Below are 14523 nucleotides of genomic sequence, written 5' to 3' on the forward strand. Positions count from 1 at the left end.
ACACACACAGAAACACACGCATACACATTGAAATGAAATGTCTCTAAAGACTGACAAGATCCCTCCCAACACACATACACAATCAAACGCACACACACATTTAAAAAGTCCCTTCATCTCTCGATGTCTCAGGATGGTTAGCATACCAGGGTATTAGCACACATCCTCTGTGAGTCATGCGGTGTTTGAAGCTGATCAGAGAGTAAGCTGTTATTGACTGTTTATGGAAAGCTGCTTTTGGATGGATTATTCTGACTGCTTCTGCCTGGCTGCTTCTGCCTGACTGATACCTAACTACATCACCTCCACTGCTTGAAGAACACCACATTAAACAGCAGACTAGCAGTTATAACAATCTATTACAAAACCTGACAGAAAGTCCATAGAACCAACCATTTAGCTATGGGAAACATAACATCCCACAGGCAGAGCAGAGCAGAGCCAGCCAGCCACAGAAACTAGACAGTAGTTTTGACCTGACAGATTGAGACCTGAGAGCTAAAAGCTGACGATAGAGTCATACTGAGATGCTGAGAGGAGAGAGGCTGAGAGGCTGAGAGGAGAGATGCAGAGAGGAGAGAGGCTGAAAGGAGAGGATTAGAGGCTGAGAGGAGAGAGGCTGAGAGGCTGATAGGAGTGAGGCTGTGGAGAGAGGCTAAGAGGAGAGATGCAGAGCGGTTGAGAGGAGAGATGCAGAGAGGAGAGGCTGAAAGGAGAGGATTAGAGGCTGAGAGGAGAGGGGCTTGGAGGCTGAAGCCAGGCGAAGGTGATAAAAGTAGCTATTTCTAGAAGGTACCATTAAGTCAGAGGTTAACATGCGAGTACAGAGGCAGTGACAAGAGAGGAACATGTAAATAGATGTAGACTGTCAGGAGAGAAAGAGAGCGAGAGTGAGAGACAGACAGAGAGAGAGAGAGAGAGAGAGAGAGAGAGAGAGAGAGAGAGAGAGAGAGAGAGAGAGAGAGAGAGAGAGAGAGAGAGAGAGAGAGAGAGAGAGAGAGAGAGAGAGAGAGAGAGAGAGAGAGAGAGAGAGAGAAAGGGTGAGGGAGAGGGAGAGGGAGGGAGAGAGCGAGTGAGAGGGAGGGAGGGAGAGAGTGAGGGAGAGAGAGAAATGAAATGAATGTTTCCCAGACTTTCTAGAAAGACACACACACATCTTATATCAGAGTGGTCAACACTTACCAATAACCCCCCAGTCCCAGAGAGCTCCCTGGTGGCCTGCAGTACAGCCAGCCTACAGACAGGCCATGACAGACCTCTCTCCATCACTACAATATTTACCAGCAGGATGAAATATTAACAGCGGTGGCTCATACTCTGAGCTGGGTGTGTTGGGGTTCTGGGAGCTCCAGGACCCGGCTGCATGCTACTGTAGAGGGTCTTCATATTCTTGTGGTCACGTATCCCCAAGATATGCGTGTCTGTATATGTGTCAGCAGGTGTGTGTGAGGGAACAGAAGTGCATGTGTTTGTGTATGGGTGTCCAAGTGTGTTTGAATGTGTGGAAGCGTGTGAAAGTCAATCTATAATGAGCTCCGGTAGAAGACCGGGGAAGGGGTTAGAGTGTGGGCGTCCTTCCAGACATCATTAGAGGAATCCCTGTGTTCCACTGGGGACAGCTTACCGTTACACACACATGCTCATGCACACACACACACAGGTCAAAGAGGATAGCGTTCTGTGGGATGGGGTTGAGTGATCTCTGGGGAGAGTTTGCTCATTAGGAAACAGGAGTCAAATAATCCCTTAGTTTACTGGAGTCTGGAGGCATTGAGGTGAACATGCTGTCACCAAGGACAGACAGATACCTCCCCAGCAGCTAGGACTTCACATGGTTGGACTGGATCTTGTCATCTGCATTGTATGTGGTGTGACTCATAATGCTTTATATTATCATTGGTGAATTGTTATTATAGAGCTAATTTTATTAGGTGTTCAACAAACAACCTTATCCTCTCTTTCTAAAACCCCAACTGCAATCTTCTCCGGCCCTCTCAGAGATCCCAGCTGGGTTTAAGCAACCACATTTTCTAGATTTGATTCTGATCCTCCAGATATAAATATACTACCTTACAGGGTCAGAGATAATAGAGATAACCAATCTACCATGGAGGATTGGTGGTACAACCCAGAGTATGAGGGAAAACTATCAGCCTACCAACTCAGAGGATCAGAAATAACTCCTATTATCTTCCGGATTGGCATGGAAGTGCTCTGCGGGTCTCTCTGGGCCCGCTTGTGTACTCGCTAAGGGATAGGGTCTCGCTGATGAAAGGATTACCAGTGATTCATGCAGACAAGCATGAATCACTTACCTCTTTTAAGAGGTAAGGCTGAAGGGTAAAAGAGAAACCACTCTGACAAATGAGAGACATAGGAGGGAGATAGGATAAAAAGATGCTTTATGGACTAATGCAGGAGAATTGGGTTGGTGATGTGGAGTGGAAAGAGACAGATATCGAAAGTGCTAAATAGAGGGATTTTTTTTAACAAATAGCAGTTTTCTATATCCCTTCCTATATGCCCTGCAATACCCATGTTTTGTATGGTAGCACTCTGCTTTGGGTGCGCATGAAAGTGAGGAGAGGAGAGAGATGAAAAACGAGAAAGAGTGGGAGGGTATGTTTTTCTTAGTATTCTTGGTAGTCTCGGTGTTGCTCTTGTGAAATAATGTTATCCTTGACGTCTGTTGAAACTGATGGAACAAAAGACACTAGACACCTACATGTTCAATACCCAACATGTATATACAAGTTCCTCTAACACGTACATCTCTGGTGACACACACCATGATGGTCAACACTGTTCAATCAAAGAGTCAATACCATCCTTCTGGCAGTAACAGGCGATTGTCTCCAACACAACTTAACAGAGATTGAACCACAGTCTCCAACTCTCCTCCAACCTTCCCAAACACCAAGGTTACCTAGGTTACCATCAGACCAAGGGCCAACGGCTTCTCTGCCCTCTCTCCGCCTGATGCTAAACCTCCGCACAGACGGGTCCAAGGTGTGGAGGTGAGGAGGGCTGGAGGTGAGGAGAGCTTGAGGTGAGCAGAGCTGCAGGTGAACTGAGCTGGAGGTGAGCGGAGCTGGAGGTGAGCAGAGCTGGAGGTGAGGAGGGCTGGAGGTGAGCAGAGCTGGAGGTGAGGAGGGCTGGAGGTGAGCAGAGCTGGAGGTGAGGAGGGCTGGAGGTGAGCAGAGCTGGAGGTGAGAAGAACTGGAGGTGAGCAGAGCTGGAGGTGAGGAGGGCTGGAGGTGAGCAGAGCTGGAGGTGAGCAGAGCTGGAGGTGAGCAGAGCTGGAGGTGAGCAGAGCTGGAGGTGAAGAGGGCTGGAGGTGAGTAGGACTGGAAGTGTTCACAATGTGATAATGATTCTGACAAGTTCTGCTAACACACAGATGCTGGGTTACACATCAGTGGCTAGAATTAAAAAAACATGTTATCTACTTTCACAGCATAGAGAGAGGAGGAGAGGTGTCCTCACAGACTAACACCCTTGACTGAAAAAATGGGTTTTATTCTGAGAAACGATTTAGATGTACATTTAGACTCCTTTCTTGCCTTTCCAAACATAACAGTGTGTTTGGAGAACAATAAATATTTTTGAAGCAACAAAACATCTAGCTAACTTTCAAAAGTGTACACTGAGCATTGAAAACAAACAACTACCTGTTGCCCGATCCTGGAACAACACAACAGGACAGGTAAATACACTGATACGACACCAGGGGCTGTGAGCCCCACCTCACCTGCTCCTGAAACTACTGTCAACATGGGCTAGTGAATTCACATCAGCTCCCCCACACATTTCTCTATACACACACACAGATGCACAAATGCTTGCACACACTTGCACACACACAGGTATACACACACACACACACACCTTTAAGACCTCTGTGGCTTGTCTCCCATCAAACTTGTGAGTCTACCTGAGTGTCCATCTGACAAACATATTGGACATAGAGAACCTATTGATACCTGCAGCCTACCAACTTGGGCCATTCTAGAACCTCACGCTCCAACATTCCATCACAGAGTTCCATTGCAAGGTATGGTTTCTATGTTCTGTTAGAATGATCCATGTAAATATAAGATCCAGGTTGTAACTATCTTTTGTATAAGGTTACATTTTAGTGTTCCATATTAGACATTGAGTCATGACTGTGGTCCCCTTTCGAATGTCTGGGGTTCTCGTGTTCCATGTTCTAGAACTCCAGCGGGTCAGAACCGGGTCTCTGAGCTTCCCCTCTTCAGCTGGCTGCCCCGCAGGTCGTCATGTTCGAAGCTCAGGTTGTTGTGTGAGCGTGAGATCATCAGCAGCTTCTCCTTCTTGGTGTAGTCCCTCTGCACAGCCACAGGGGGCGCCAGCAGCCGGTCCCCTGGTTCCTCCCGGTCCTCCAGCCTCATGTAGCCCTTGCTGCTGGAGCGGTCCAGCCGTGGCCAGCTGGGATGTTTCCTCTGCTCCGACGCCACGCTCAGGGACACCGCGCCCCGCTCCAGATCCAGGGACTTGGAGTGAGCACTGAGCATGTGCAGGGAGTTGTTTGAGCCAAAGTCTTTCCGAGCAGCGCCTGGAGAGAGGTAGTGACCGGAGGCGGAGCCTGGCGACAGTGAGCTGCGTGAGGAGGAGGAGCTATGATACTCGGAGGCGGAGTTACTCCTGAGCAGAGCCAGGCCGGGGGGTTTGTGGGCCTTTGCCACGACCGGAACAGGAACCGCCAGTGACGACATCATCACTGAAGGTCGTGACCTCTCCCCCGCCACCTCGCCGTCCTCCGTGATGCTGTCCATTTCCGGCTCGTCGATGACGCAGTTGTTGAGCTTGATGACTGGCAGTGTGAACGCACTGATCGACGAGGAGACGATGGACCGTGTCTGGCAGCGCTTCAAAGCCCCGCCCCTCTCCTCCCACTGCCGTCCTGCCCCATGCTCTGATTGGAACCCAAACACCGACCCAGACCTATCCCTGTACAGGGGCGACAGCAAGCCCCCCTTGGCCTCACCTAGCAACCCTTCCTCTTCCTCTGTGGAGCTGGCTCTCAGGGACCCCCCCCTGCAGCGCCCCGGACCCCTCACTGGCCCCCGGCCCTCGCCCCCCTGGCCTGAGAAGGTGAGCAGGGTGTTGGCGGCCAGGCGGGAGGCGCTCTGCTTCTCCTCCCGGAGCTCCTGGTCCGAGTAGGAGGCGTAGGGGCCAGAGTAGAGGGGCCCTGTGTACTGGGGGCCCCCGTAGGCTCCGTTCATCTGCTTTTGCTCCTGTAGGCGCAGACTGTGGATGTCGATGACGGTGGAGTACATGTCCCTCATGTGGATCACCTTGGTCTCCCTGAGGAGAGGAAGGGAAGGTTAGAGGAGATGAAGACAAGAGAGGAGAGCAAGAAATGGATGAAGGATGGAAGAGAAAGAACCCTATCGACAGACAGCCATCCCTCTAGTCCTTCCTCCCTCCACCCTGCTGTACCTGTCTCGGTTCTCGTGCAGGATGGCATTGGCACAGATGAAGATGAAGATTCCGATGCCCATGGTGAAGGGCCCCATCATCCTCATCCTCTCTGAGTGCAAGTAGCGCTCCAGAAACCTAGCTAGAATTCCACGGGGGTCAGAAGTCACCACAGGCTCATCAGAGGTCACAGATGACCCATTGGACGTCATTTTAAGCTCTGGGGTGTGGCCAGGGGCGGGGCCATCCAGGAATGGGTGTTTGTGTGGCCAGTAGCCAAGCACCGCCATAGCCACGCCTACCATCAGAATCAGAACCCCCAGAACCAGAAAGAACCCGGAGGCAGAGTAGAGGCGGACCTTGCCTCGGACCACCACCACATCAGACCGACGCTTCCTCTTCCTCTGTTGGGCGGCGTCAGGGCCAGGGGGCGGGGCCTGGAGGTGGTACTGGGACCGGGTGGAATCCTGTCTCTTTAAGGCTGCCAGCCCCGTGATCACACCACCCGTGGCTATCATCACTGCAGCTGGACACACCCCTGGGGAGGGAGGAGAGTCACATGCTCAGAGAGATTCACACACACACACACACACACTCATAGAGGTAAACATATACAATGCACTAAACGTACACACACAGACAAAGGCAGACACAGACAGACTGACACATAGACACTCTCCTTCAAGCTATAGAGACACAAACAGCATTCAGATGACATATGTCTTTGTGTGGTTGTTATCATTCAACAGAGGGCTGACCATCTGATGCTTCTCCAGCAAATCACACAATAGCTCAGGTCCACACAAATATTTACAGTTTAAGAAGTTGAACCATACAGTACTGTACGTAGACAGCCATTCAGAACATCTTTGGTTATTCTGATTCTGAAATCCCGAGGTTGGCATTTGAAAGGACATTTTTATTGCAGTATAGGATTACAGTGCAGACTGTCAGTGTATATTGTGGGTATTCTCCCTCACATAATGTGGTCCATTTAAATGTCGGTTGATTCATATACATCCTGGTATGAGATTGATAAGATGAGGTTATGTGCATCTGGAACATCAGGAAGGAAGGAATGCTTTAATGCCAGCAGGATGAACCAGATTTAGATTGAGGATTGCTCTTTTACATGTGACCTTTGGCTCTCTTCTGCTCCAGCTGTCTCTGTCTCTTTACACGCTATCTCTTTCTCATCCCTGTTTTTCTCCATCTCTCCAGATCCTTTTCTCTGTGTCTCACCCCCAACCCCAGCTCCCCTCTTCTGCCCTCTCCCACACTCTACTCTGCCCTCTCTCTTGCTCTCTCTCTCTAGATTGCTTTCCATCTCTCTCTCCCTCTATGAACACACACTCTATTTACATTTCCAGTTCACATCTCAGGAGGATCGTTGATGCAACCCTCTCTCTCTCTCTCTCCCTCTCTCTCTCTCTCTCTCTCTCTCTCTCTCTCTCTCTCTCTCTCTCTCTCTCTCTCTCTCTCTCTCTCTCTCTCTCTCTCTCTCTCTCTCTCTCTCCCACACCCACAAATTCCATTTTCTCCCTGTCCATCCTGCCTGTCCAGTAACATCATCTTTGTGTCATACTAACAAAGTTTTAAAAGCAGACAAGGAAGTTAGTCAATAACACTCTTAAAGCAGAGTCCTCAAAGAGTCTTTTCTTGGACGGGGCTCGTAAGGCGTGTGTGGGCACAGTTCAGTCCAGCGGTGGGAGGTTGGAGCAGCAACAAGCACATCCTCACACTCCATCCTGCTAAGCACAGTCTCAGTCTGGGAAGAGGAGGGACTATCATATAGAGAAGTCTAGAATCATCTGGAATAGTCTAGAGTGAGGAATCAGTTTCGTTTGGAGAAATAATCATTTGGAAAGGTTTACCAATGCATAACTTGAAACACTCCATTCACATGAAGTGGTCATTTCTTACAGACAGTGAACATGTCTTTAATAAAAACAAAACTGTTTTTAGAATGCACACTTTGAAGGTTGAATTCCACCAAAATGACAGTTGTGTGTGTGTGTGTCTGTTTGTGGTGCTGCAACATCACTCATTGCTTCCTTTAATCAGTACTGGGTCAATGCACAAGGCTGCCCTTAACACTGTACAAGCTGGTGAGCTGATCCAACATGCATGTGTTGATCTGAAACACGAGCATAAGAAAATCAAGGACAGAGATGACAGTTGCCTTGACCCTCCCCCTCCCCTCTCCCCCTTCTCAGTAAAGGCATCTGCTGTGGGAGTAGTCCTTTATTAGTAGAGGAGGCTGGGGAGCGTTAGTAGGCAGGGGAGTTCTAACCTTTCAGATACTGACTGATGTGAAGTTCACCAGCAAATGGAAGGATGAGAGAGGAGACCTGCGGGTGGCAGCATGTGTGTGTGTGTGTAAGTCAATAAAACCTCATTGCCGTTGCTATTGACTATTCCTTCCTTTATTTTTCTACGTTGTATCTCCCTTGCTCTTCCTCTATCTCTTACTTTCTCACCTTTCATCAAGTGTTTGGAACACACAGAATGTCATCACTCTCTTGCTTTTTCTCTCTCTTTCTCTCTCGCTCTCTCTCTCACACACACACCCACAAACATACACACACACACACACACACACACACAATCACGCACACACAATTTCTCTCTCACTTAAACACACACATACCACAAGTCCAACATTACACAGCATTATTGTTTTATTGATCAGAGATAGGCTCAGTTAGACAGTGAGAGTGAGCTTGACAGCTATGGACAGAAGAAAAAGAACCTTGAGTCTGAGGTTCTTACAGAGGAAACGTAAGGAAAAGTAAGTTAAGAACGGTTATGAATAGGAACGTTCCATAACAAGATGTTAAGAATTGCAAGGAGAGCTAATAAAAGAAGTTTACGTAATAAACCAGAATTTGTTATAGACATTCAGATAAGGCACACAGAATAAACGTGAGGCAATTAGACACGAAGATACTGAGACTAATGATTCGTGGTCTTGCCAAGAAAACATCGATGCTTTGGGACTGTGTCACCAAATCCAGGAGAGACAGGCGCGTGTGCGCCGTGTGTGTGGGTGGATGCTGTTAGAGGACCGCTGATTACCGGGAAGTGCCGTGTCTCGGTGATACAGTAAACAATAATCATCAATCATACAGTCGTGTGAGAGCAGAATACTCTGATAATCAGAAGTTACAGTCGTTTACCACCTCCACGAGACTCCTGGACGGTCTCCAGTAAATATCAGGGTTTGGTCACCACAGAGACCAGAAAGGACAATTACAGCTTTGATGTCCTTCCCAACCGCTCCGATATCCTTATTAAAGCAGGACGGCAGATGTGTTTGTTAGTGTAATGAAGCTAAAAGGTATTTAAAAAACTAAAACTGTCGAACCTGTGAAATCATACAGGTGTATGATACAGAAGTTTGAGATCAAGAGGATAACATAGTCTTATGTTACTCACGCAAATTATATTTGATAGAAAAAAAGAAACCGTTCCTCTCAATGATAAAATGTTGTCCTATTAAATAGGCAGCTTCTGGTTAAATGTGGGTATTTATCAGTCAATGCACGAGCAGCAGACTCACCTGTGTAAGAGGCTGCGTCTTCCTTCTTCTTACTTGGCCATTACGCGCGAGGAATTACAAGACAGCCCATATTCCTCTCATTGACATTGCTCAAGGACATGTTTGTATTTCCATGATGTTACAATCGCGTGCCGATGTGACTAATCTTACTCATCCAAGCCACCAAGCCTCGGTTGTCATCACGCTCCATGTCAGAACCGCGCGCCACCGAGAAGAACCATTGGTCGCAAGCTTGGTAAACCAGTAAGCAAAGAACAACACGGGAGGAATCCTTTTTTTCTTTCTTCTTTACATTCAAAACTTTAAGTTATTGAAGCCAGAAACTACCCGGTCAACGGTGGAACATGGAAAAATTATGTTTTCACATCGTTGAAACAGTTTGTTTAATGAATTATTTTACGAAGGCGAATCTCCCCGTTGCTCATTTAACTTCATGTCAAAAATAGTACTTCTTATCGGAAAGAAATACCAATCAGTTTGTAATCCTCCTACCGAGATTAACTCAATCAATATGTTTTCCTCTTGAAAAAAACTTGAAAAAAATATCTCGCGTGTACCCCCTCACTCTCGCTGTTTGAAACGGTATAGATAACGGCCCTGGGGCTCGGGCCGCTGGCAGATACCGTCCCATAAGATTGGTAAATTAATGTATTACAGGGAAGTGAAGACCAAGCAACCACTCCATCCCCACGTGACGCCCCACAAGGAGTGACGCACAATGAGCACGAGAGACAGAGAGAGAGAAAGAGAGAACTGAACTCACAGCAGTTGCATCTGAATACAGAATTATCATTAATGCTGCCAATGTTTGCAAAGGAAGACAGACATAAGATTCCGATGAATGCACTAGACTAGCCAAACCCCCATTCTAGTGCAGAAGTCTGAAGCTACTCCCTGGTTACAAAAAAAGGCTTCCTAGGGTAGTTCACCACAGCAGGATCTACAGCAGTCCTGGCTTTTCCACTGTCTGCCCAGTTTGGTGCTGGTGGAAGCAGCATGGACTGAACCCAGGTCTTCTGCTCAATCAGCCTATTCATCTACCGTTAGACCAAGAGGACATCCTAGTAGTCCAGGTCCACAACTGACTCTTTAGGCAGCAGAAGTCGACAGCTAAAGGGTTAACCCCACAGAGATCCATATCAGAGACGTTACAGATGTGAGGCTAAGCTATTTCCTGTGTTTATGCAGATCAGGGAATGCTGGATCTCTGAACACCACCCTCTAGGCAGAACAGCAGACTGTAGACCCAGAACCAGCAGACCCCTGGACTAGTCCAATAGTAGCACACATCTTGTTCTAGAATTCAGAGATCTCCAGTTCAGAGCATGCCCAGGTTCTATGGAGGACTAGCCATATGATCTGTGAACGGATCTACATGGAGGTAAGCTGTTGCTGGGATTGGCACTGGATGTTAAAGAATCTGTCTGCTTCCTAGCATGTCTCTCTCTTTTCCTTTGGCTCTATAGAATAAAGAGAGAGAGAGAGAGAGAGAGAGGGGGAGAGAGAGAGAGAGAGAGAGAGAGAGAGAGAGAGAGAGAGAGAGAGAGAGAGAGAGAGAGAGAGAGAGAGAGAGAGAGAGAGAAAGAGGCTCAGAGACATGAGAGAGATAGAGATAGAGAGACTAAAGAGGGTGGACGGGTGCCAGAGAGAAATGCGACAGTGAGAGAAAGAGAGAGACGGACATGTGCTCAGAGGGATTCCATTGCAGTCAAAGCCACCTGATTATCCCAGCCTCCTAACATCTATCTGGCTCTCACTGCACGCAGGCCATTGTGCATCTAAATTACTTTCTGTCACTTGAAGATATATAAAGGAGAAAGGAGAAAGAGGGAGAGGAAGGAGTATGTGAGCAAAAGATAGAAGAGGACAAGAGGAAGGAGAGAGAAGAGTGCAGCTAAAGTTGATAAAGCAATAAATACATAGAAACTATCGTGTCTGATTTCCCAGTCTCATTCTCTGGAATGTGGGTGTAATCTTACGACATATCCTCGAGGAGCTAAAGATAGGTCTTAATGACTATCTGACTGAACCTGAACGCCGCCATCCACCCCCATACAAACTGAACACAACCAGTCACCTCCATACAAACTGAACATGGGGTTAGACCTGAACACCTAAAGTATGTTTACCTGAGCATGGGGTTGCAGCTGAACAACTCCAGTTGTTCTGGATGCAGGAATATGTTATGGGCAGGGGTCCTAAATGTGTCAGGTTCTTGGAGAGTATGTGTCATTTGAAACATGGCTTCTGCCCTTTTTTTCTGCCCTTCTGCCATTTTCCTGTTCAAGATATTACATCTTGTAGAGCATCTAGCCATCTTCCAGACACTCCCTCTCACCACAGAGTCTCGTTCTCACCTCTGACAGCCATGGAGTTGTGAAAGAAGAAAGCGAGGTTGCCATGGATATTGCCGTGGTGTCCTGGTGAATGTGATATGGTACAAGTATAGAACATCAAAGTCAAGGAAATATATCTACATGTTTTAAGAAGTGAATATTCAAAGACTTTAATATTTGGCCTACTATGGTTGATGCAGACGAACCGGCTAATGCCAAAGGAATATGCTTGGCCAACCCACAAACACATCCCCCCCCCCCCCCCCCCCCCCCCGACACACACACAACCCTAGCATGCGGAGCCTCAAGATATTGACACACACACACACAGGTTTTTCTCCAAACATGGATTGGTGCAGCGGAAGCCAGGCCATGGAAACTTGGCTGAGTGGATGGTGACCTCAAGTCCTACAGAGACTCCAGCTGCTGTCTGGATGATTGGTGTCACGTCCAGAGAGCTCCATCAGGGCTGGTCTCTACGACAACAGCTGGCGGCAGCCCATAATTCCACAATGTCTGTTACTGAGTGCCCAGATACAGTAACTAGGACTCTGTCATCTGAAGTGACCAGGGAGACACAAAGAGAGACCAGAAGTCGGAGAGAGACCAGACAGAGATCAAGGACCAGAGAGTGACCAGAGAGAGACCAGAATCCAGAGAGGGACCGGGGAGAGATCAGAGATCAGAGTGAGATCAAGAGACCAGGGAGAGACCAGAGACCAGGGAGAAACCGACCAAGGAGAGATGAGAGAGAAAACAACGGAAAAATTGGCAGAGACCAGAAATTGAGCTTGGAGCTGGAAGAAACTCAGAAAGAACAGCCATAAAACATCATAGACATGGGAATAGGACCGTGACCGTGACCATCACTGACCCAGAGTTGTGCTGTGGTTCTGAAACCCTCTTCAGACCTGGGGCTGAGGAGCATGTGCAGAGACAACGTGTGACTGGTTTACATAACCAGCATCAGGGAAACATCCATAATAGGACTGTGTCTCTCTCTTCATAGCCTTCAACAGCTGTGTGTGTGTGTATGTGTGTGTATCCAGCAAATTATTTAGCCAATGTGTATGTGTGCATACAAGTAGTATGTTCGTTTTTGGGTGTGTGAATACAAGTGATTGTGTGTTGTGTTGATCTTTGGAGGACTGATGCCACTAAACACATTCACACACACACACACACCCTCACACAGGTACAACGGGAAAAATGGCATTGACGCCCACCCCCATCTCTGGCGTCTCCATGGGAACGGTGATGCTGGTTGCTGTGGCAGCATGGTGGGGGACGACCAGACAAAGAGCAGAAGTGATTCACATGCACACACAAATGCACATACGCACACAAACACACAAACACACATGCTGAAAGACATCTAGACAAAGAGCAGAAGTGCTTCACAAACACACACACACACACTGGAAGACATCCAGACAAAGAGAGTAGTGATTCAGACCAGACATAAAACCCATGTTCACAAAAAGCTCTTCTGGAATACAGCTAAGAGTATCTATGTGTCTTGGCACATGGTTTAAATGCAATTTTAGGTTTTCACAAAAGACCACAGTTGTGTGATTTTCACGTCATAGATTTCTCCTAGTTGATCGTGTAGATCCTGTATGAGTAGCCCCTGTCAGATTAGATCCCTTATCAGTAGATTCTGAAATAGAAGATCATGTATTAGTAGACCTTTATCAGTAGATTACTTTTCAGTCGATCATGTATCTATAAATCATGTATAAGTACATGCTTTATCAAGAGTTCCCATATCTATAGCTCCTGCATAAGTAACTGCTCCATAGTGCAGGTGTCCACATGTGTTGGTGGTGTTTGGGTAATTTTGTGTGTTTAATTGATAGTGGTTCTGTGCGTTTAGTGGGTGGTGGTGGTTCTTTGTGTTTGGTGGGTAATGTTCATCAGTGATGCAGCTCAGATCCTGCTAGCCCAAGGCTGCAATCAAACTTTCATGACCCGAGTCTGAAAAACTCTGTGTGTATGTCTGTGTCTGTGTTGTGTGTGAGTGTGTCTTTACAGTATGTGTGTGTCTGTATGTCTCTATGTCTGTGTATGTGTGTGTGTGTGCATGTACCGTAAAGTAGTGTTTTCCCTCCTTTTCCTTTTTTAAACCGAGCTCATTCAGGAGGTTAATATGAATTTGTAAGTGTGCATGCATGCATGTATGACTGTGTTTGCATGTGTGTGTATCTGTGAGTGCAGTACAGAACAACTGGCCCCTTCTCCCCCACAGCCATTTCTCTCTGAATGTTTATATTGCATCTTTACCACTTTGAAACAGTAGAGTTTATTACATTTCTGTATCACCGTAGGGGGTACGAGTAAACATAGTGTTTGTTTCTCGGTTTCGTACATTAGGTTCTGCCTCAGTTTAAGCATTCTTGTACACACACCTCATCCACACCACATCTCTGCTTTAAAGTACTGGCTTTCACAGGGTTTGTGTGTAAAGGAGAGCGAGAGGGTAAGTGGTTATTATGTGTTTGTTTGTGTGTGTGTCTGTCAGAGAAAGAGATAGAGTGGATGTGTATGTGTGTGGATTTGTGTGTTTCTACTCCAAGAGCCCTGGAGCTTGACTTGACCCTCTGACACAATAGGGACCTCTATAACTCTCTCTGTTTTATATCTTCTCTCTCTGTGTAATCTGTCTCTATAAAACTAGCCCTTCTCTTCTATCTCCCCTTTTCCTCCCTCTTCTCTCCTTATCTCCCTTCCACCTTCTTCCCTTATCTCTCTCTTCCTCCATCCTCTTCTTCTCCTCACCACGGGCTAGGCAGAGTAGCAGACCTCTGATATCATCCGTCTTCCTCCTCAATTTTTGTCTTGCCTTCTCTCTCCCTATCTCCCCCCTTCTCTCATCTCCTATCTTCCCCTCTCACCCTCCCCCCCCTCCCTGTTTATGCAAACAAGCCTCTTCCATGGGAGAGAAGTAGCGGAGCAAAGCGAGAACAGGACTTCAAAAGGCTCCAAGCTATTCTCACTGCAGAAAATTACAATCCACTTCAGCACAATCTCTCATTAATTCTTGCCAGACACCGTGTCAGCAATGCCAACCAGGCATACTGTCCCACAGACAGGATACAGACACAGGCTGTCCAAAGATACAGTAAAAATAAATAAAACATCTAATTTCAATGTCCAACAGTAGGCATCATTTATGTCGTAAGC

At 47.2% G+C, this 14523-nt stretch overlaps 1 protein-coding gene across 1 annotated transcript; it reads right to left on the reverse strand.

Moving 5' to 3' along the window:
- Positions 1-2520: 2520 nt before the first annotated feature.
- tmem200a (transmembrane protein 200A) lies at positions 2521-9620 on the reverse strand. The gene is made up of 3 exons (XM_067241886.1): positions 9005-9620; positions 5464-5980; positions 2521-5328 (listed from the first exon to the last, which is right to left on the reverse strand). The coding sequence occupies exons 2-3, from the start codon at positions 5958-5960 to the stop codon at positions 4227-4229; spliced, it is 1599 nt and encodes a 532-aa protein (XP_067097987.1). The 5' UTR covers positions 5961-5980; positions 9005-9620; the 3' UTR covers positions 2521-4226.
- Between the last annotated feature and the right edge of the window lie 4903 nt (positions 9621-14523).

The sequence above is a fragment of the Osmerus mordax genome, chromosome 8, assembly GCF_038355195.1.
Source record: "Osmerus mordax isolate fOsmMor3 chromosome 8, fOsmMor3.pri, whole genome shotgun sequence".
Taxonomy (NCBI): domain Eukaryota; kingdom Metazoa; phylum Chordata; class Actinopteri; order Osmeriformes; family Osmeridae; genus Osmerus; species Osmerus mordax.